Here is a 24,637-nt window from a genome sequence, read left to right as displayed (position 1 = left end):
TTATAAATTTTCTTTATCATCTGTGCCAATGGCAAAAGATACCCTGTTATCGAAACTTGACTGCCCAAATTCTGAAAAAGAAAGGAAAGAAATGAACTGTTTACCATACAGAAATATAATAGGTTGTTTGGCATACATCGGAAATCGTACCCGACCTGATATTAGCTTTTCTATCAATATCTTATCACAGTTTCAAAGCAATCCAGGAATCGTTCACTGGGACACATTATTAAAACTTTTGGTGTATGTTTGTCAAACTAAAGAATATAAATTGGAGCTTTCAAAAGTAAATCATTTAAACATAAAATGTTATAGTGATTTGGATTTTGCAACCTGTCGGGACGACAGAATTTCTATTGGGGGATTAATCTTATTTTTGGATCAAGTTCCAATAGTTTGGAGAACATTTAAATATAAATGTGTCAGTCTTTCCTCCATGGAGGCTGAATACGTAACTTTAACAGATGCTTCTAAAGAGCTGCTATATATATGTCCAATCTTGAATGAATGTGAAAATTTTTCCTTTTTCAAAAGGGAGTTGAATTCAAATATATTATTATCAGATAATGCAGCTGCGATGGATTTCTCCAAATCACCCATAGAAAATAACCGATCGAAGCATATTCATATCAGATATCACTAGTGATGTGGATCGGGTAAATACCCAGCGGGTAGGTAAATATTTTTTGGGTATTTAACCAAGGCCTGGGTAAATACCCAAAAACTGGGTATTTTACAAAAAAAATGTAAAAAGTGAATCGGATTTTTTAAAAATCTAAATATGAAATAATTGGTAAAACTGATACATACATATGTATTACACAGTTTATATTATTTTTTATTGAATGACTTGATGAAATTATGAAAGAAACATGTCGTGAAACAAAGAATCTTTCTTTTCAATGTCATAATTGGAGAAGTATAAGCAATTCAATGATGAACTTCAGAATTTCAAAATCACAATCTAGGTTAGTCATATCCAAAATGAAAAAAAAAGGAAGTATGAGGGATGTTTGGAAGAATAAACTGAGAAGTTATTAAGACACTTTGATGTTATTTATTTTGTTGCTGTTTAAGTGATAACATGGTAAATATAGAAGATTTTTCACATTAATGAGCGAAAAAAAATCAAAATATTGTTTTCTGTTGCCTTGCTCATTTGCAATTGCTCCCCGGTACTTTATGATGAAGATTTATTCAAACTATTTTTAAAACACGCATTTAGTGATTTAGGGTGGGAAGGTAAAATTTTTTTTGGATATTCATTCAAAGGCAGGGTAAATTACCTAGTAATTGCGCATTTTGCAAAAAAAATTTGGGTGGTATCAAAAGGTGATGATTTTCTTTTTAAAACATAAACCGTAAAATGAAAGATTAAAAATATAAAAATTTATGTATTATAAGTTTTTTAATTGAAGGCTTAGTGAAATCTTATCAAAAAAACTGTCAGAATTTAGAATGAACTATTCTAAAACTTAAATGAGATGTTTGCTTTTTTTTTGTAAAAAGTTAAGCTTTTTACTTTTTATAGAATGGCTTTTTGTGTCTGAAATTTGCCTATCAACATTGCGTAGGCATATCCAACACATTTAATGTGAATATCATATTAGATTGCTAAGTTTTTTTCACACAATAATTCTTTAAATATGTTATCAAAATATAATTTTTGGGGAAAAATTTATTGTTTTGTATATGGTTGTTTATATATACATAGTGGAATACATACTAGTTGAATATAAAATTTTGAAATAAATACCCGGGTAAATACCCATTTTGGGTATTTACCCAGGTATATACCCTGGGTATTTACCCCTAAAAATAAATACCCGTGTATTTTACATCACTAGATATCACTTCCTTAGAAATTTAATTTATGAAAATATCTTTAAATTGTTTTATGTGAACACTAAAAATAACCTCGCAGATACATTCACTAAATCTTTGACAAAAGATGCACTTTTGAAATTTGTAAAAATTGTCTTTGCAATGTAAATTGTTTTATTTCATATGTCACATGGACTATTTTTTGTTATATGTAAAAAGTATTGCATATGGTTAAAATATATTTTTGTACAAATATAATGGATTTTTCAAGTGAAATTTTTGTATTTTAAAAGTAAGCATTCGGTGAGTGCGAGAAAGGGGGGCCATTGTTATGCAAAGATCGGCAAGTTCTCCCGCAGTCACAGAATGCGCCATTTCCTCTGATTGCCGAGGGGACGGGCATTAACGGAAGTGCATTACGTCATCGTAGTGCTCCTCCGGCGCGGATGAAGTATGCCCTTGCGCCTCTCGGTGATTGGCGGACCACGAGGGTGCGCTGTAGCTTTGATCGCGGTCGCTCTCGCTGGGAAGGCGTTGGTCTTGTAATAAAACATGTGTGCCTCACATGCCGTGGGGCAATTGGAGTTTGTGCTTCAATCTTGGATGTTGTTTTTAGCTTCGTTAAAATGCTTAGGCAAAGTCTGCCATTTTATTTGGATTTTAAAGTGCTAAATAAATGATGCATTTTTATTTCCTGGTCTTCATTCTAAATACAAACAACACTTGGTGCGTATGGCACTGACAGACCGCAGAGCTTCTTCTAGACAATTGGCAGCACAGTGGTCAACAGCTACAGGTGCTTCATCAATTCGGAGTCGTCTGCGGCAGCGTGGGCTGCGTGTAAGGATTCCTTTATACAGGATTCCTCTCACGCAAAACCATCGCTGCCTGCGGCTACAATGGGCCAATGTGCATACAGGAGCTGGCGTGTGGGTTGGCAGCAGGTCGTCTTTTCTGATGAATCCCACTTCAATTTGTGGCACCATGATGGCCGAATTTGTGTCAGGCACTAAGCGGGTGAACGGCACATTCGGAAGTGCATTATCGAATGTCACAGTGGACGAACACCCGGAGTTATGGTCTGAGGTGCCATAGCATATCATGGATGATCACAATTGCAACGAATTGTGGGCAATTTGAACAGTACCCGATACACAAACGAAGTTTTACAGCCCCAAGCTATTCCTTTCCTACAAAGCAAAGACTGTCAGGGTCTGTATTCCAGCAGGATAATGCCCGTCCACATGTCGCCAGGACTGTCAAATCCTACCTTGATTCGCAGCAGGTACAGCTTCTTCCTTGGCCTGCATATTGCCCGAATATGTCACCGTTTGAACCTGTGTGTTATTTCGTTGGGAGGCGTCTCGCTTGTGATCCTCGTCCTGTTGCTTCAACAGACAAACTTTGGTTGCACATACAAACAATATGGAACACTCTTCCACAGGTAGATATGCAAAATTTGTTTCACTCCATGCCGAGTCATGTAGCAGCTCTTATTGCGGCGCACGGTGGCCACATAAAATACTAATTTCTATCTCTTTTTATTGTTTGTTTGGTTTGAAAATGTAATCATTTATTTGTACCATTACCACTCAACTGTGTAATAAATTTCATTCAACTATGATGCTTCCTTCACAGCGTTGCAATTTTTTCAAACAATAGTGTAATATATTCAGTAAATTACCGCCCATTAGCCAGGGCTAAAGCAAAAATACATGAAATACACCGCCAGCTCAGTCATTTCCAGCCGAGGACTGCAGTTTCGTGCTTATTAGCACTCATCAGCCCGGCATAGGAAAGTGACTGAGCTGGAGATGGAAAACCTCTTAAGGAAGCCAAGAGTGCGAAACAAACTGGTAGCTAATATAGAATTAGCAGACCAGACGAGTGACCGAAGCAATGGTTCGGTTCAACTCGAAGATTGAACGCGAGGCAAGGTATATTTATTAGCACTCATCAGCCCGGCATAGGAAAGTGACTGAGCTGGAGATGGAAAACCTCTTAAGGAAGCCAAGAGTGCGAAACAAACTGGTAGCTAATATAGAATTAGCAGACCAGACGAGTGACCGAAGCAATGGTTCGGTTCAACTCGAAGATTGAACGCGAGGCAAGGTATGCCTCGCGTTCAATCTTCGAGTTGAACCGAACCATTGCTTCGGTCACTCGTCTGGTCTGCTAATTCTATATTAGCTACCAGTTTGTTTCGCACTCTTGGCTTCCTTAAGAGGTTTTCCATCTCCAGCTCAGTCACTTTCCTATGCCGGGCTGATGAGTGCTAATAAGCACGAAACTGCAGTCCTCGGCTGGAAATGACTGAGCTGGCGGTGTATTTCATGAATAGTGTAATAAACACTAAAAACTTGCCTCAAGAACAAATATTTTAACTTAATTGGGTTAAAATCTGCTGGACAGACATGACAAAATTGGGACATAGATTTTGAATGACCAAATGTTATTACCATTTGCTCTTTTGGTATGCATGTCAAGTCTAAATTTTTTTGGGAATCAAAGTTAGGCTTGGATGTATAAAACAGAAAGAAAAATGTTAAGAAATTTGTAAACAGTAAATTAATATTAAATATTTATCAGTATGACAGACATGACAAGGTTTTGTGACAGACATGACATGCGTGCAATCTTTGCTAATAATGAAGCTGAAAGTCTCTCGGTCAGGAGGACTTGTAGGATCTCTATGGCGCCCATAGCACCTAGACCTGTAGCACGGGGGTATGCACCTCGAAGCCATTTTTAGAAAATTCGATGTGGTTCTTTTTCTATTCCAATTTTAAGAACAAAATTATCATAAGATGGACGAGTAAATTATGAAATTATCATAACACGGAACCGTAACATGGGCACAAGCCAATTAGCGAGATACAAAATTATCATAACATGGAACCATAATATGAGTACAAGCCAATTGGCCAGAAAATTCACCATACATTATTTGTAAACATACAGGCAAACCAAAAGACCTTTTAATTTTTCTATTACGGGCAAAGTCGTGCGGGTACTACTAGTTTATAAACTTAACTATTTATTCTTTCAATATTACTCTCTTTTTTTTTACTACAACTTAAGAGATTATATATGATCAAATGTTGATGTATTATGTCATTTAAGAAGCAAAATAATTGAAAAAAAAAATGAAAACTTGGGAAAACAATGTTAAACAAACAAACTTAACAAATGCTAATATTTGTTGCATATCATATCAGACAACAGGATCTTCAGGTTTTCATTTAAACACTTCGTTTATTTTAGTTGGTACAAAGCATTTTATTTGTACCAGTTCTGCCCAAATTATGATTATTTCTCGAAAAATAGCATCGTATTGTATATTTGCCACATTGCATATTGGATGTGTTGCTTTTTCCAAGAGGTATTTTTTGTCACCACCACAAGTATTAAAATTGAATCGAGTACACTATTTAGCCTCTGCAGTATATGTAACCATACCCAAAATCAGAATTGTATCCCAAGTTTGGAGTGTATTTGCAATTTTTTTAAATATATAAATAAATAAGGGAAACTGACTTATTATAGTTAAGTGAAGATGAATGTGCACAAATAATGCACTAGTACATGGCCAAAAAGTGTAACAAAAATTCAATTCAAAATGCTGCTCAGTTAACGTAAGTAATCAAAACTATTTCCATATATAAAAATCATATTTCATGGAATTTATCTGTGGACTAAATTTTGCAAAATAATTTTTTATGGCCTCAGTTCGCTTATTTAATGGAAAGACTATGTTAGTAAAGTAAAAAGATAAAGTAAATTAAAAATTCTTAAATGCAACTGTTTAAAATAAAAAGTTCACATACAATACACAAATTTCAATTATTAAATACATTTGTCTTAACAAAGAAATGAATTATAAGGTGCCTTTATAAGCCGGGTTTGTTGGTTTAAATCAGCTTGATTTAAATTGTGATTAAAATCATAATTTAAATCAAGTGATTTTTTAAAAAATCATTGATTTAAATCAATTGATTTTAATTTAACAATGCTGCATTATACAATTTTAACTCCAACTGGCAAAACTACATAGATCCCTCTTTCTGTGTGTGTAACAGATTTTCAAACTCTTTCAATATTGCTTTTACTCCAAAATTAGTAGTTCAGAACAAAATAAAAATTTGCAGTTCTTCTCATACACCATGACAAATATGTTATAGTCAAGAAAAATAATTGTTCAACATATTATTTTACACTAAAAAGGTAAATGATGATGGAAATCTTATCTTTTAGCAAAGCGTAAAACAAAATCACATCTTATTTAAACATTATAACTATTGATAAAGCTTAAAGAAATATTATTTATTTATTTATTTTTTTTTTTGCCTTCTTGATCCCGATTGAAGAGTTGAATCAATTTCAGAATTTTTGTTGACTCTAAGCTGATAAACATAGAAAACTGCCAAATTTTAAGAAAAAAGTATGAAAATTATAATTGTAGGAAAAAGTGGTATTACTGTTTCCTAGAATTATATAGTTGAAGGATTGGTGGTTGTAGCTAGTGGGGGGGGGGGGGGGAGTAAACATTAAATTTAACTTGAATCATGCATTTGTGTAAAAAGATCTACTTAAACTATTATCAAAAACAGTTACTGCCATGAAATGAAAATAACTAAAAAGTTGCTTTTTCATCTACAATATGAAATATATTATGTTAATAAATGGTAAAGTAATTAATATCCACAAAATTTTTAAGATTTTAAAAAAATTTAAAAAATCTGATTTAAATCAAAAAAGGTACGAACCCTGTTTTTAAGGTAACATCAAAGTGAAGCAGAAAGCTTACCTTAGAAATATAAAAAATGTTCTTACGAAAATCAACACCACCAATATTGTTATGATAATCCAAGAAAGACTTTATTGCATCTAAAATACCAGGTGGCATTTGATGTACTTCATCAAAAACAAATAAAGATCTGTCACACAGCTTTGCAAAAGCCATTATATCATTGCGGAGCAACTCCTGTTGAAGTAAAAAATTCTCTTATAAAGTACGAAATAATAATTCTCATAATATTGAATTTTTACAAAGACACCATAAAATGATTTAGGCAAAATTTGAAGGATGCATATACAGAAGAACTTCTCAATTAAGGGGCATTAAGGGAACCAGACATTTTGTCCCTTTAATTTTGGGACAAAATGTCTCAGTTCCCTCAGTAGGTATTCCTTGGAAGTTGATTCATGCACCTATATTAACTCTGTCCAAATTTATAAAACACATTAACTATTAACATTATTAAATATTGAAAATGTTTTATATATCGTCAACTTAGAGCAATGGTAAGACATCTGAACCTAAAAACAATGGTAAGATATCCAACTGTTAATTTGAGACAATGATATACTAATATAAAAAAATAATTAGAATTACTTAAATTTCAAAATTTATTTTTTTAATAATTAAAATTTAATCAAAAATTTGGCAATGCAAAGTTATGTAATATACAGATATTATTTTGAAGTAATTTGTTACATGGTGTCATGTTACTTGATGTCTTGCAACTCAAAAACGGATTACAGTGTGACATAAGTTATAGTCAGTGTACATATTTCACGTTTTTTAAACAGTCTGCTATGGAATGTTCAATATCCATCGAAGCTGAGCCTATATGAGCAAACTGCTGAGATGGAAAAGCATGCAAATAATTTCCCGCAAGAGTTCTATACTACTAACTTGCTTTATTGTACATGATAATGTAAAATTTTCAATAGTTAATGTTTCGAAAAAAATAATATTTATGTGACAAAATAATCGTATACACACCCCTTTCCAGGTGAAATTTAAACCTACGCAAAGGTTCTTGGAACACATCCCTCGTTTAAGTCAAGACTCGACTATAAAAGCATTTTAACAGCTAAAATGAGAAAAAATGTAGGCATAATGTTTAAAAGTTGGTAGGTGTGCTAATATCTGCAATACTACACAGCTCTTTGAGCAAGAACTGATTTCTTGGTTTTGTCAATTACTATAAGCAAAATGCCAATAAGTTTCTTTTTGCCTAACAAAATTGCACATCACCTTAAGACTATATAGAAAAAAAACTTACCTTATACTCAGAAACCTTCTCTGGATCAGGGAAATTATTATTAGCATGATAGTAGTGAGTGTACTTGCTATGAGTACTGTTCTTGTACAAATTATCAGCAATCATCTGAGTTATGAAGTTTTTGCCAACTCCTGTTGTTCCATGAAATGACATAACTAATGGCTTTTTAGAATCTTTTTTTGCCAGGAAACCTTTTAATGTCTTTAGTACAATATTTATCGCTAAAGGTTGTCCATACACATTTTTTTCCATTTGATTTTTTAAACCTAAATGAAAAAAAATTTTTTTTTCAAAACTTTATTCATTGACTTTGGTTGAAGACAATAAAAATACATAAATTCATCGTTAGTTTAAGAAACAGACATCTCAAAATCAGACATGTGACTCAAACATGATGAAAAATACTGAAATTGCATGGCTGTGTGAACCAACACAACACTGTTAGTATATTTTACAACAACCAGTGGTAGCGCTAGGAAACCCCCAACAGGGGGTCAAGCTTGCCCGACAGGGGGGGGGGGCATAGTCAAATTTTACTTTGCAAGACCCCCTCCCCTCAACTTAGGTGATAAAGAAACTGATCATTCTTGTGTTTAACAAAAATACCTCTCGAAAATTAAAAGAAAAATATATAAATTTAAAATAAATATTTTTGATAAAAATGTGCCTACGGAAACTTTATTTCTGGAAGGAATATAGGTGCACAATAGTGAAGTATGTAGGAATAATATCAAATTAATAAATGAAAAACATGAAACTAGGCTTTTGTGAAAAGGCGGGGTCATCGCGAAATCAGTATATAAATGTGCATTCTACTGAGTTCATGCAGGAAAAAAAAAACATCACAACAGAAAGTTAGTTGTGAGTGAAATTAATGCACTTACAAAAGTTTGGTGGATGGGGGGTCCCCCGTAAGATTTTCGAAATTGTAGCTCTCAAAACGCAACTTTAGGTGATCTTCAGAGATTTCAAGGAGACAAGGGTTTGGATGCACCCTTCCAAAGAACTTTAAGGAACTGAAGTCCAATAAACGAGATTTTAGTCAACCTGTAATGGCGGTATTTGATAGAGGGAAAGAGTTTCAGGTGCCCCTTGGAAAAAGTTTCAAAATTAAGTTTAAAAACATGATTATAGGTCATGTTTTGGTAAAATTAAAGAGATGGGTTAGTGACCATTTATATTGAGGGTTCCCCCCCCCCTATAATTAAACCTTATAAACACAAAAATTTACAAGGTAGCAACTCCAGGGTTAAAGGATATAGTGGTATTCATCCACTAGCTCAAAATATTTTTTGGGAGCAGAGCAACCCACACCTTAAGTAAGCAGAAGAACTAAGATTAAGTTTAAAAATTCAAATGAAACTCGAGTACGAAACCTAGCTTAATATTAAGATGAACCTCGCGGATGAGAACACATATAAAATTCAATTTATTCATTCATATTTAATTTTGTTATTATTATTTTCCTAGACAACTGGGGAAAGAATGGAAAAGAGAAGACAGTCACAATTACCAAGTTTTGCTAGTGCAAATGCAGAATCAAGAGAAAAAAATTTAAAATCTTTTGAAAAGCCTTGCTTGCTAAAACCAATTTCAAGTATTTTATTTAATAACAAATAGAAACTTGAAAGGGATAAAAATTTTGCAATAAAGAAAATTGGAAAAGATGCTAGTTTTTACAGTGTTTAAATATTTTCTATGTTAATAAAAGTTCTACAAACAGGGTTCATACTCAATTTGGATAAAAAATTTCCATGACTTTTCCAAGACTTTTTCAGGACTTCATAAAATTTTTCATAACTTTGTTGCACAGAGAGAATAGTACTATTTAATGTAAAACTTGACAATTTCTGGAAATGGACATTAGAAAAATTGCTACGTGAGTACTATAACTATTACTTCATTGAAGCACTTATTAGTGAATGAAAAAATATCAGTGTATGCTTCAGAAACTAATAAATTATTCTTATTTGTCTTTATCATATAAATTCAAACAAAATAAAAATACAGTTGGCTCTGTTTAATGACTTTCAAGGGACCACAAAAAATCGTCCTTAAGTAGAAATTGTCCTTAAATAGAGTGCTTTTAAAACTATAGTGGGCCATCTGGGATTGTGAAAAGTCGTCGTTAAATAGAGAACGTCGTTAAATAGAGGGTCGTTAAACAGAGAGCCAACTGTATAGTGAATGCAATACAAATGATGTTTAAATGTCTAATAAATGTTTAATAAATAGGGCCGAATAGTAATGAATGGGACAAAAATTGAATAAGTCAATACTAAGTTTCCAATAATAAACTTACTTCATAAAAACATTGTCCTTTGGTGTCATTAGCGCATCTAATCACCCATGTAACTTGACAGTATATGCTTTCATCAAAGTAAAGCCAAGTTTTTCAGTAAATTCATTTTTCTAAACCAAATATTTCAGCTGGTCACAAGGATCAGTTTTGCGAGCTGCATGTTGGGCACTACTGTTTTAGAGTATTAGAATTCCCCTATTTCTATGATCTACTACCTGACTAAAATCTTCATTTTCTAAAGCCTTCAACATAATAAGATAAAACTCTGGTAAATTTAATAATGAGTTTTTTACAAGTAGCTGAAACGAACTCGGATGCAATTGAATTACACTTTTTGAAGGGGAGTGACAAAAATCAAGAATATGCAAATTCGCTACTACAAAACACAAAACATAAGAAGTGCTGAAAATAATGGTTAATTCAAAATTAGTGACGCCCCAGTAGTAAAGTCACATTACAAAAAAGAGGCGAGCGGCTGTTACAGAAGCAGATGAAATTGGATTTCAAAACTCGGATTTGTTTTTGAGACGTTCAATTTATATGCAATATTACTAAATCACTCAATATTTCTAGCGCTCTTTTAGCTATTGTTACTTTCTTACTACCCAAGACATTTTTCCATGACTTAAAATAAATTTCCATGACTTTTAATGAAAATATCAATTTTCCATGACTTTTCCAGGTCTGAAACTTGTATATTTTTTTTCCATGACTTTCCAGGATTTCCATGACCCGTACGAACCCTGTACAAAGATAAGGCCCAGCTAAGAACTCCTTACAAGTCAACTTTCGAACAAAAAAGAAAAAAAAAGAGAGAGAGAATTATTAGAATTTGATCGATTTATCCGTTTAGGAGCTATGATGCCACAGACCGATACATAAATACAGATACAGAGCCACGTCAAACTTCTTTATGGCGTCGGAGGTTAAAAGGGGAAATTTTTAAAAAAAGGAGTTTTTTTTTCTTTACTTAAAAAATGAATTAGATCTTAAAGAATTATAGTCAATTGGGGTCTCCAGGCAGTGGCGTAGCTACAGTGTTTGCCGCCCGGGGCGGTTCCTCAACTTGCCACCCTTTGGTTGTGAAATAGCTAATATATAAAACTGTCAAACGTATTTAAATTAAAACTAGAAATTCAATTGAAGAAAAATAAGACTTAATCTCTATATTTTTCAAAAGAAAAAAAAAAGTGAAGGGGTATAAGGGAGAGGGCAAGGCACTTGGAGAAAATTGCTAAATTTAAGTCAAAAACTGCGATTTTAGTAAAGTTATTAGAAAGAGCACTTTGGATTTGCTTCCGATTTTTTTCAGAATTAGTCTCTTTTAGTGTTTCTTTCTTGACGTTAGAAACACTAACGTCAACAACTGACGTTAGGGCATCAGTGGGCAACGATAGGAAATTTTACGAAATTTTCAAATGCAGGTTAGGCTACTTAGGAGAAGTCAAGGAAATCGGGAATGGTCGGTACTCAATGCGGCATGTGTTGTAGGTATTAGGGGAGAGAGGGGTGCTGAGGTTTCTTACTGAAATGTTTTTAAAATTGAAATCAATTTTTAGGTATTTTTGGTGGTTTGGTTGAAAGGGAAGGTTCGGGCTCCTTCTTTGGAAATTTTTCGGCACTGAAGTCTCAAAAACGCAATTCTAGGCTGTCTTTGGTGACGTCCTTAAGGGGTTCCCCAATGGCATAAAAATGTTGTGAAGCCAAGCGATTCTCTCCTGAAAAATTTCCGTTATTGACATCCGACTTTGGGCTTTGTTTTATAATGTTAGGAGGAAAAGAGGACAGAGGGAGGTTTCCCTCTTAAAATCATTTTTAAAGCAGAAGTTCATTTTAGATTTTCTGTCAGAAGGAAGGGTTAGCGAGCTCTCCTACTCACGCAAATTTCTAAGAAAGAAAATTTTGGGCTACCTTTGGGAAAAGGTAGCCCAAAGTTAGGAAAAGGGATGAAGAGTTCTTCCCTAGGAAATTTTTCAAAATTGAAGTTTTGAAAACGCGGTTTTTGATTTTTGGAGGCGTCAGGTGGGAGGGGAAAGTAGATTAAGATATCTCGCTCGGAAAATTTCCAAAATTAAAATCCTAAAAACGTATTTTAGGCTGTATTTGATCACGTTAGGGGATCAAAGACACTCAGGGTTCAAATGCTGTTTTCACAAATTGATATTGAAGTATCGAAGCTTTAAAAACTTAATTTTAGGCTAGATGTTGAGACTTTAGAAGTGAGAGTGGGAGTTTTCTCCAGGAATTTTTTTAGAATTAAAGGCCTAAATATATACTTTTTGGCTGCTACGTTAGAGGAAACGGAAGGGGAATGGACTCCGTCCAGAAATTTTTCAACATTGAGGTCTAAAAATGTATTTTTAAACTATTTTTGGAGATATAAGGAAAAGGGATGAGATATTAAAGCGCTCTACAGCCTAAAAACATTTTTGTACTATTAGACTTCAGAGTGGGGGTGGGACAGGTTTCCAACCGGAATCATTTGAAACTGAATTCTTTAAAACGCATTTTGGACTATGTTTGTATAAGTCGAGGGTCCAAACCAAACGTTAAAAAATGAAATTCACTTACCTTCCATATCCAAAATTGTTGTATAGATTATCTACTCTCAAAAGCGAGAAAACGGAAATCCCTTATACTTCGTTTGAAGAAGAGATTTTTTGTAAAGAGTGGGGAATTAAAGCAAACTCTAAAACATTTAAAGTGAGATGAGCAATAAATTGTTTAGTGTAACATTTTACCCCTCCCCCCCCCCCCCTTTTCTTACTACTGCAGGGTTGCCAACTGCTCCGCATTTTGCGGAGCTGCTGCGCAAAAATGGCGAAACTCCGCGGTTCCGCAAAGAAGTTCTTTTGCTCCGCATTTCCCTGCCGAAGTTTTCTAGCTTAAAGTTTGCTATTTCATCATAACAAACATGTAAATATGGGAAATTAAAGATGCTTATACTCAAAGATTGAAACTGTGTATAAAGCTGTTTTATTAATTTAGAAATTAATAAAACATTTTATTTTTATACTAGTGCTTAAAATAATTATTAAAGCTCTAAAAAACTCAGATAAGTGGTTTTAGTTAATTTTACTGATTTTTATACAAAATTCCGAACTGCTCCGCAAAATTTTGAATTGCTCCTCAAAATCAGCACAGATGCTCCTCAAATTGTTTCTCCAAGGTTGGCAACCCTGCTATTGTCATCATTTTTCTGAAGTAAATAAAAAAAAAAAATTTCGTTTTACGAGTAGGCTTTCGAGAAACTCTCTTAAAATCCTGTTTTAGCTTTTTCTTATAACAAAAATTGGAAAAGTTCATTGTTTTCGTCTTCCTAAAGTTAACCTCAATAACAGTCTAAGTAACAGTTTTTTTTTAAAAATACCATGCACTTTTCATAATGCACTCAAAGAAACAAAACAACTTTTCTGAGTTAGAATGGAATATTTAAATATTCCGTTAATTCTTCCAATAAAATGACACCACAAACTAAGAAAAGTGTGGCTCAAGTCAGGTAAAGAATTTCTTATTATTTTCATGCTGTCATTCATAAATTTGAGTGTTTAAACACTGCGTATATTTATAAATATGCGTATATTTGGGGGACATGATTCAGTTGTTTAAATTTATTAAAATGAAAGATGTTACGGGGTTGAAGTTTAGCACTGAAAACAGGACAAGGGGTCATTGTTTTAAGCTATTTAAATCTCAGGCTAACATGGATATTAGGAAAAATTATTATTATAGCAGGGTGGTGGAACCTTGGAACAGTTAACCGGAAGAGGTGGTAATGAGCAAGGGAGTAGATAGTTTTAAGAGGGCCATTGATCTTCACTGGGGATTGTAAATTGACTAGGACCAGTCTAGCTGGGCCCAGAGCCTGTTGCTGGTCGCCACTTTTGTATTTGTATTTGTATATTTTTCTGGGAAAGTTTGGTTTGAAATGACTTGAGCCACACATTTCTTCATTTGTGGTGTCACTTTCTTGAAATTATTGAAAACTACAGGAACACTTATGCCCCAGAAAAGTCATTTTGAGTGCTTTAAGATTCTTTTTGCCTGCAGTAACAGATTAAAGCCATAATTTTCTTATCTGGAAAATACATTAATTTTTTTCCATATCAAAAGGGTCAATTTGCCGCCCCTAGAAAAGTGCCGCCTGGGGCGGACCGCCCCCCTTGACCCCCCTTAGCTACGCCACTGTCTCCAGGAGAAGTGTATATAACATGTACCCTGGCATGTTATATACACTTCAAAATTGGACGTGGTAGGGGGTGGGGCACGTAGTTCTGTCTAAGGCCACCATAGAGGAGGAGCCGATGCATCCGCCATTTTTGAGCAAACTTGAACCAGTGCTTCGTAGCGATAGCATTGCTGCTGATGCTTACATTTCTTTGGCATGTGTTAAATTGAGTCAAATGGGTGGTTGTTCGGCTGTTAATTGTGTAAACAGCTCCAAAAATGGATTTCAGCTCTTAAGATTTCTAGCAGATGCAGAAAGAAAAAAGAAATGGATAATCAATAGTCTGCAAAGTGACTGGCAGCCTGGAAACGACGTCAACTGTTTCCAAAATTTCGCCAATGTTCAACTTTGCTCTCTGACTCTCTCATTCCCTGTTTGGCGAATGATTGCCAATAAAGGTAGCTTTCCCTGTCGTACACTTGCTCCAAAAGGGTGGATGCATCGGCCTCTCCAGTTATAGGGGTTCTAGTTCTGCCTTAGGGGTGGAAACTTACGGCTAAATACCCAAGCTTTGCTTCAACTCATGAGTTGAACAGCACTATGCTGCAGAAAATTTACTTTATCTACCAGTTTGTTGGCACTCTCAGCTTCAATGAGATGACATCTCTCTCTCTCTGCTTCCAGCTCGGTTATTCACTATTCCAGACTGATGAGTTCTAACAAAATAAAACTGCAATGTCTGGATGTGACACCCACAATGGGACAGCATGGTGGAGAGATTTAACCGCACAATCCTGAATAATCTCTCGCTTATGGTCTCCAGAAATCAACAGGATTGGGACAAGAAGCTACCTTTGTTCCTGCTGGCCTAACGTAGTGCTTTCCACGAGACTACCGGACATGCCCCATCTCAAATGCTCTTCAGATGAGAGCTTCTGCTACCTTGTGATCTCGTCTTCGGTCGTCCTCTGGATGCGCCTGCATCGCCTGAGGAGTACATCCAGGATCTCCAGGGTCTGGTTGGAAGACATTCATAACTTCGCACGGGAGCGAATCAACATCGCGGCAGAGAAGATGAAGACCGGATACGACACAAGGTCTACTGGACATGAATTCAACGAAGGTGACAAGGTTTGGTTATGGAATCCCATCCGACAGAAAGGTCTTTTACCCAAATTGCAGTCGCATTGCGATGGACCCTAATAAAGTCCTTAACCGACTGAATGACGTCGTAGTGAGGATCCAAAAATCACCTAATGCAAAACCTTGGGTTGTACATTATGATCGATTAGCCCCATAGTACGGCCATAGTTCATGAATCTTACGTAAACAACCATGGTTGATAACATAAAAGTTGTAGATAATTTTTGCTTCTAATGTTCAGTAATATTTCTTGTTATTATTGTGTTTTCTGTGTATTAAAGGTTATTATTTAATGTGTGTAATTGTGAACTTGTGATGTAAGTTTGGCACTTTTTCTGGGGATTGTACTGCCCAGGACGTGCAGTCCTTGGGAAGGGAGCAATGTTACAAATTCTGTAAATAGTAATTATTTTTGTGATTAATTTGTCGTAATCTAGCAAAATTTGGCGTTTACTAAATTATCTTTCATCTAAAATTATTGTAGCAACATAACCTGTAAATAGTTTCTTGTAATGAATATACAGTCCTCGTACATTCGGCTGAAGTATACGGACCCCTCATTTCTGAATGATAAAATTTGTGAATGGAAAGAAATAAGAAAGTGTAGAACGGTGTAGCATTTTCTGGAATAGTTGAGAGGTTACATTCGATGTCTATAAATAGCCGTTACGCATGATAAAAAGTCAGTCTCAACTTAGCCGTTGGGCTGAGAGCATTTATTTTGCTCTGTGTGGATTAGCTCTGTTTATTGCGAGGCATTTCGCTGTGTTGTTTTACCTATTTGGATGTAAATACATGTGTAACCGTTGAGTTTACGGTGTTGATTGATATTTGCTTAATCGCTGATGATAAATTTAGCAGTTGTTAACGATCTTTCCTGTACATAGTGTAAATAAATCCCCTGTGTTTTTCTCAAGACCTGCAGGGGTCGATCCAGCGCGAAATTGGGGCCGCTTTGCGGCCCCTTCACAAAATTCCGCATGGCAAAAGCGGCCCCTTTCACAAAATTCTGCGTCGCAAAAGCGGCCCCATTCACAAAATTCCCCATCGCAAAAGCGGCCCCATTCACAAAATTCCGCGTCGTAAAAGCAGCCCCTTCACAAAAATTTATAAAAAGGCAGCCTTTTCACAATATATTTTAACCACAAATGTGTACGCATCTACGCGGAAGACTACCCCTTTTCCACCTTCCCCCATCTTATCTTCTTGCCTGCTGCGTGAGGTGTTTTTGCTTGAGAGCGTCAGAGGGGGGGGGGGAGAGGGACGCTTATGATTGGTGGCTAGAGAAAATCCAAGAAAAATAATGAGCACGTGATAAAGAATTGATTCGATGATTTTCTGCTTTTCCACGAGTGCGAAATGAAGACTGACTCATTTCACGCCACGGCAAATTAATCGCCTATATTCTGTTGGTTTGATTTGCTTCAATGACCAAATACTTCTGAATTAAATATTCCTTTGAATCATTGTAACTTTCAATTGTGTCTTAGTTGCACGCATCCTTCCTTTCTCCATATTATTTTGCTAAATTATGCACTTTTAATTCTCAAAAGTAGTTGCAAATTGAAACCTTGCCAGTTGCAGATCTTCTAGTTTTTTTCCTTTTTTTTTTTTTTTTTTTAATTTTTTTGAAAATATTCTCCTGTTTTTTCAATTTGTTCCTATTTCCTTCAGTTTATTTTGAAAAAGTTTAAGGTTCATAGTTGGGGGGTTATCTTACAGAACGGACGAGCAAAATTTCTAAAAATTATTCCCGAACGAAGGTTAAAAAGAACACTCGAAAATCATATATTTTCCTTTTTTAATCAATTGCATAGAAATTCGCATTGAATACTGGCGTATGCTGATGAAAATCGTATTGTATGGCAATTAAATCCTGTTAGAGTATGAGTGACTACGCGGGAAACGCCGAACAACCGATTGGCGAAATTCCCTGTAGTTTGTAGTTGATACTGTCCGTTCTCGAAAGCTCACTTGACACGATTGCATTTAATGAAAAAAAAAAGGTGTGATTAGGCCAGGGGTACCCACTTTTTCTCATATTCTTTAGTTTAAAGCAGCGTTTCTTGATCTTTTTTTGAATAAGAACCGGTAGAACTTCGTCAAAAAATTTCACGGACCGGTAGAAATTTTTATTTTATTTTTTTCACTAAAATAAACTAATCTGTTTTGTCTTTTTTTTTTAAACAAATGCCAGAAAGAAAACCCTTCTACTTAAAATAAACTTACAAAAGTTAATTGTAAGATTTTTTTAAATAACTTACACACTTTAAATGTAAAAATAAGCGCAGCTAATTTGTGTAAATTTTCATAAGCAAATAAATCATATAAAGAAACCACAAAACGTATGCAAAGTAATGGATATATTAATGCATAAAATATTGTATAAAATTAGGAATAAAATTAAAATAAGGAAATTTTATTTTATTGGAAACGGGTATAATTCTTCGAAGAAAGGTCAAATTTTCTCGCGGACCGGTGTCTACGGAGAATTACTGGTTTAAAATGCATCTTCCAAAGTCACGCTAGTTTGAGCGTACAGCATACAGTAAACCAAAAGAATAACGTTTTTTTTTTTTTTGTAGTTGAATTCCTAGATTCCTTCTTTTATTGATAAAATACAATGCCAGCTGAAAAATATCGTCGGTCATTCTATTTAATCTTGCTGTCTTCTTAAAATAAATATGAAACTTCCAGATGAGCAATTTCGGAATTTTTTAACGCATGTCCGCTAATGGTGAGCAACGGGAACAGCACGCAAAGGAAGTTTTATTGAGTGGGATTTTATTAAAAAGTGGCGGGAATCGCGTAATCTGCAGACGATAAATTAAAAAAATGTGGTAATTGTATATTATTCCAGTTCGTTTTCTTTCTCAGTATTAATTTTTCTTTTGTAACAGATCATCTGCGATCCAGGAGCGCAGACGATATTTTTCGTAGTTAGCTTGTTCGCGCCTTCGCGTGTTTAAGAGGACATTTTTTAGGCGCATCAAAGAATAAATTGATATTCTATTCGATTATAATGTGTGGGAGCGGATAATGGATAATTTTAGCGGATAATGGAGCGCTGGAAATAGCAGTCGCAATAATCTCAGTTTGGAGAGATTGCTTGTTCGTTGAAAATTATTCTTCAAGAAATTAAAATATGAAACGAGGACGTCCTGCAACGGGAGGTACCTCACGAAATTGTGCGTATTATGTTAAAAAATTTCGCTCTTCGAACGTTCGGTCCCAAAATATTGTGAATTTCTTCAAGTCAGCAATTAACAACCCCGATAAAATCGCTACCACCACTTCATCATGCAGTAACAGTAACGCAAATGTTCCCGTTTTGGAGGGCTCGGGAAATGCGGTAAAAGATAGTACATCAAATGACAGTGAGGCAGTTCGCGAAAGTATAACGATTTTTGAGCAGAAAATACTGGAAGTGAATCTGGATCAACTTCAACTGATGATGATATTGAGATTGAGCCATCAAATAATGATTCAAGCATTGTATTTGAGAGTACAAATGGAAATAAGAAGCATGCAATAAATAAAAAGTACATTGCAAATTATGAAAAGGTGTATAGCTGGCTTTACTATAGTTATTCAACTAAGGGTTTTTGTGCAAAATATGTTCATCTTTCATGAATGTTAGTGATTTGAACAAACCTTGAGTAAATATTGGAGTTGATATCAAGAAAAGCTGTCACCCTATAGAGTTTTAAAAAAACATGAGTGCAGCAAAAATCACAGAGAGGCTGTCAATATACAAAAATCTGGTGCAAAAGAAGGAATTCTCAAAAAAATCTGAAAGTGAAGAGACTGGATATAAAGCAAAAAAAAAAAAAATAATAATAATAACAGAAAATTGATTGGTAAGTTTATTCAAATTTTGTACTTATAATCATGAAGCAATGGGCCATTTTTGAGAATTTTGAATCTCTAGTTAGATTTTTGGGGGTAAATTTAGATGACAATGAAATGAAAAAACATTTGTTAACTTGTGGTAAGAATGCCACGTATTTATCCCACATTTCAGTTCAAAACATTTATCTTTGAAAATACCAAAATTCCGTTGTTTTCAGGAAAATCCTAAATTTTACTTTGATTACGCAATATATATTTATTATTAGTTTGTGTTGAGTTTCGAAATCCAATTCTAAAATAACTTTACTAAAAATAATATTCTTTTATACGCTGTTTTTATATTTTTATTTATTTCGAAGATCTTGATTTCCTTACATGCGCCATGGTAAATGAATTTTTCGCATTTTTGATGTTGACTGTACCTTGTTAAGTGGCAAACAAATAAAATTTCTTTATATATTTATTAACATCATTAAATTGCAAAGTTTTAAACGAAATACCTACTCTGTAAGAACGTCAAATGTCAAAAAATTAAACGCTGAATGCTGGTGCAGTATTATTTTGGGTTTTAATTACTTTTAAGTTTTTCAAACACATACATTCTTCTGTGTTAAGAAATATGTGATATCTTTGAGTCTGTTCATATTGTATTTATTGGGAGTTAACATTACGTTCAGCAGCATGTGCAATTTTCATTGATCTAAAAGTATTTGAGAGGGGCAAACAATAAATCTGTTGTGAGACTTTCACCTTAAGAAAGTGTGCCTTGCATATGTATATTTGTAAAAAACAATAAATGTAATGTGTGTCAAATTACGAATAAAATGTTAAGGGTCTTACTCCCCCCCTCCCCCAGCGCATTTTCTCTAGGCAGCTTTCAGGTATTCTTCAAGAACTTGCAATCACCCCTGAAACCTGTCTAGGGCTTTTCTATAACGATACGACAGCTAAAAATGCTTTTATATAATCTTTTCCAAGAAAAAAATCACAAGAAGTTCCTTTTTACAAAAATAAAAAAAAATTCACAAAAATATTTTGCTTTTTCACAAAAATAAAGAAAATTCACAAAAATATTTTGCTTTTTCACAAAATGGGGACCCAAAAAATAAAATCTGGATCGACCCCTGACCTGTGTTGTCATTTCAAGAAAGTGGAAGTCGCACCGGATCCGTAACAATATTTTAAGAAATCCAAGTTTGAGCTAAAGGAACTGCGACTATTCAATATATATATTTTCAAATACATTTTTTTCTTATTCTGCAAGTTATTCTGAACATTCTAGTGAAAAAATATTTGTGATATCATGAAAATTGTCAAAGCTATGAATTTTTTGCTTTAACTATGTCACTTGCACAACATTTCTAGGAAAAGCAATTAAACGTGTCTTTTAACACATATTCGAAAATTAATATCGCAAAAAGAATTCAAGATATCAACAAAAAAATTCAGAAGGTTAATTGTGATGGTAAATGGAACAAATGAAAAAAATATCATTGAAATCTGAGATCATGGGTTTGGGTTTCATTTTCATTTGTGGCTAGATGATTTGATATGGAATGACCCAATAAGAAATGTAATTGCTCAATAAGCAACTTGCCCTTTAAGATATGCCTGTAAACCAAATTTTCTCTGAATCCACTGTATTACTTCTTGAGATCTATCAGTCACAAATTATGAAACAGAAAGGGAAAAAAAAACAGTTGATTGCTCTACTCCCTAGTGTTATTTGGCCCTGGCATCTGCCAACCCCTGATGCTGCTTCCTAATATTTTATTTGATTCCGTTCATTATTTCTTGAGAAGTGTCAGTCACGCCAACTGCTGTACCAAATTTTGTTTGAATTCTTGCAACAGGTTTTGAGGCAGAATGGCAGCAAAAAATTGGTCACGCACACATTATCCTTGAAGAAAGGTCCAAAAGAATTCAGCACATGCAGAGCTGAACGCTGTCAAAACGTTTTACAATTGGTAGATAGCGAGTCGCAAAAATAAGATTACACATAAAACAGAAAACCTGCGTTTGTTTCTTCACTATTTATTTGCTGAATAACAGCCGAGAGTTACGAATCAAAACGGGAGAATTTTTTTGGAATTCATCAAGAAATTCATTTAGTCCAGCCTTTTTTTTTTAATGGAGACATTCATTAAAGGCAGTTACTATTCATTCGCAAATTTGACGCTAAACAGCATTTTTGTTCATTTACATTTTTTGTACCAATTGAACAAGTGAATTTTGAACCGGCCAATTCTTGGACTGACGACATTTTGGACCAGCAACATTTTGGGCCTGCGACATTTTGACCACAAACCGTTTATTGCAATGAAACTATTGAAAATTATGTAAAATGTGCCTTTTTTTTTGGATAATTCTTAATTATTGTCTTGAAAATGCAAAATTTTATCTTTAGAATATTATCTTATCTTCATTGCTTTAGAGGCTAATGTGCTAAAAACTGACCATTTCATCTAAATTGTAGTTTTTAAGCATTTTGATGCAACAAATTCAAAAATCTCTTTATAAGCATGAATTTTTCGCGTAGGCGCCATGTTTTTGTCATACGCAATGACAGGCGAGCCTATTACTTGCTTAAGTCGGTGGCGTAGCTAGGGAGGGGCGGAGGGGGAGGGCAGTCCCGGGCGGCACTTTTTGGGGGGTGTCAATTTTACACTTTGGATGTGAAAAAATTTAATGCGTATTCTCCTATTCCCAAAAAAATTTAATGCGTATTATAGCTGACATTTAAGTTTTTCAGGTCTAGTGGCCACTGGCCAGTTGCAAAATTTCCAAGTCTTGACCTTTCCAAGGGACTTTACTGTATTTTATGAAAACTTAAAAATAAAACTAATAATAATGCTGCAGATTATTTTCAACTGCCCAAAATAGTGTTGCAGATTGGCTAGGTTTCTGCTACTGGGACCACTAGCAAATCTTGAGAGAACTGTCCGGGTACGTCTATTGCGCTGTCGCGCAGGAGGCCAATTGACCAACACTGTTTTGATCCCTTGTTCCAATAATGGGTGGGGGGGTGGGGGGGGGGTCTAGTCCTCCAAGATTTTTCATTTTTCTCAGGAGTATAACTCCATAAAGGTAAGTGTGAATGCTGTAGTTGTTGGAATCCTGCAACCCTCTTTAGCAAGGTTATCGGCCATTTTGTTCCTGTGGATGTTCACATGAGAGGGCATCCATTGCAAATGAACATCATGATTAAGAGAAATGAGCATTAACTTAAGCAGGATGGATTTGCTGGTCTTGTTGCCAACAAGAAGCCAATTACTAAGATGGTAGAGAGAACTACGGCTGTCAGACAAGATCCATTAGTTACCATAATCCTCCTCAGAAAGATTAGCTCTTCTAGTCCAAGGTCTATCGCAATTAATTCATTTTTACTCTCCAAAGTCCCACTGTTTGCCTCATTGTGGTGGGAGGGTGATCCTGGGCAGAATGGATGATGAACGCCGGGAGTTTTCTCCTGGTAGGGTCACCCACCCCTTTCCTAATGGATTTACCCTTCCATTGTGCACAGCTAAATTTCAGTAGGCGAAGGAGCCAAGAGTCTTCCACCCTTGGTGCTTCGGTCTTCGGACTAACAGAAGCTGCACATTTCCTCACCAATGACTTGGTTGACTGTTAATTTAGTTTTAAAAGCATTGATTAAACCAATTTAAGCCATTTGAGGACCCCTAAACAACAGGAGTTCAAGGCCGCGGCTTATATTCAGTAAGCAGGCTCTGGGTTTAACCCGTAACAGGGGAGGTGAAAAAGTAGGCCGTAACAGGGGATGTGAGGTCTCAGACATCGCTCTATTTACGAATTTTTTAAAAATCGTGTAATCAAGATACATTGCTGTAATTTCCCTTAGATGATTTTTGAACTCTTATTAGCATAGGGGAAAAATATTTTTGAATTTTGAATCAAAATACACCTTTTCCATGGAAATTTTGCTAGAGTCTTAAGATTTTTCGAGAAAATCATATGCTGCTGTAAATAACTACTAGTAATAAAAATCAATCTATTATGTATTAATGATTTCAATTCAGCTCTCTAACACATACAGAACATTTCAGTACCAGAAAATTGTTTAGATCTTGTTAAGGGAAAATTTTGACAGCCCTTTAACTATTAGTATTTTGCGTCGAATTTCGCGGAATAATTCAGCCTCCCTGGAACATCATTGCGTAACGTTTGTAAACATTTCAAATAATTCTCAACCTCATCTAGAATATTTTGCATCTCTTCCGCATAACGAGGATAAGATAAATGACCCATAATGAGGATAAGATAAATGACCCTATATTCACGGTTCTAACGTTAAGAGCCATGTCTACTACAACCGAAGTGTAACATTGAAGAGGAGGTGCGGTCTCACAGACCGCTTCTAAAAAATGCATGAAATTTGAACCAGATGCACTTGCCTAAAGACTGATAAGCAAGGGGGGTGTTCAAGGTCACAAAACAAAAAGCTATTGGGAAAAACTATTCAATCGTACAGAAAATGAGGATATAGCGGTGATCGGACGAACTTATGAGAGGTCAGTGAGACCGCACCTCCTGTTAAGGGTTAATACTTAAGATACAGTAAAAAAGGGGTAAGTTAAACAGACACAGAATCTTACCGTCATAGTTAAACTTGATCCAATCGTCGTTACAACATTCGTTGTATTTGCAATTGATGAAATAATAAGACGCATAACCTGCAGAAATTACAGCACCACCCAAAGCAGCTGCTGTAATAGGATCCAAACAGTGAGAAAACGATAAGGCATTGAACAAAAACAACAAAACAATTGATTTCTTGTTTAAATGTGACATAATGTTAAAAAACAAGTTTAAAATCGTTCAGCACTCAATCAAAGATAGCCCTTAACAATGTTTAACGAGCTACATATGTTACTTCTCTTAAACTACAACGGCTACAACATATGCACCAAGTGTAAACATTTTCCTAACAAAAGCGGTAGAGCGTCAGAGTGTGAAACTAAACCGAAACTTTTCTCCCTCCCGCCCAGACAGCTAAAGCAACATTGCCAAATATGTGAAGTAAATTTCATAGCCGAGTTCCTTCGGTGGCCTATACATAGCAGAAGTCAAAAGAGTACCTTAATGAAGAAAGGCCCTTTCGTTCAGACGACGGTCGTAACTGGCGTTACATGCGAAACTTTCGCAAGATCCGTAGCGACGCAATAAGTTTTAAAATATGCTTGCTTCTTTATAACTCAATGTTGAACGAAATAGTTATAATGACAGTCCTAGCCTATTTAAGTCCTAGCCTGTATAAAG

General features: G+C 35.0%; 1 protein-coding gene across 1 annotated transcript; it reads right to left on the bottom strand.

Moving 5' to 3' along the window:
• LOC129223129 (torsin-1B-like) lies at nt 1–24,288 on the bottom strand. Its single transcript, XM_054857695.1, has 4 exons — nt 23,974–24,288; nt 7,896–8,161; nt 6,658–6,808; nt 1–71 (listed from the first exon to the last, which is right to left on the bottom strand). Exons 1-4 carry the CDS (start codon nt 24,167–24,169, stop codon nt 1–3), a joined length of 684 nt encoding a protein of 227 aa, XP_054713670.1. The 5' UTR covers nt 24,170–24,288.
• Between the last annotated feature and the right edge of the window lie 349 nt (nt 24,289–24,637).

This window comes from Uloborus diversus, chromosome 5 (assembly GCF_026930045.1).
Source record: "Uloborus diversus isolate 005 chromosome 5, Udiv.v.3.1, whole genome shotgun sequence".
Classification (NCBI taxonomy): Eukaryota; Metazoa; Arthropoda; class Arachnida; order Araneae; family Uloboridae; genus Uloborus; species Uloborus diversus.
The sequence above is the reverse complement of the archived record's forward strand: the minus strand, read 5'-3'. Positions and strand labels throughout refer to the sequence as shown.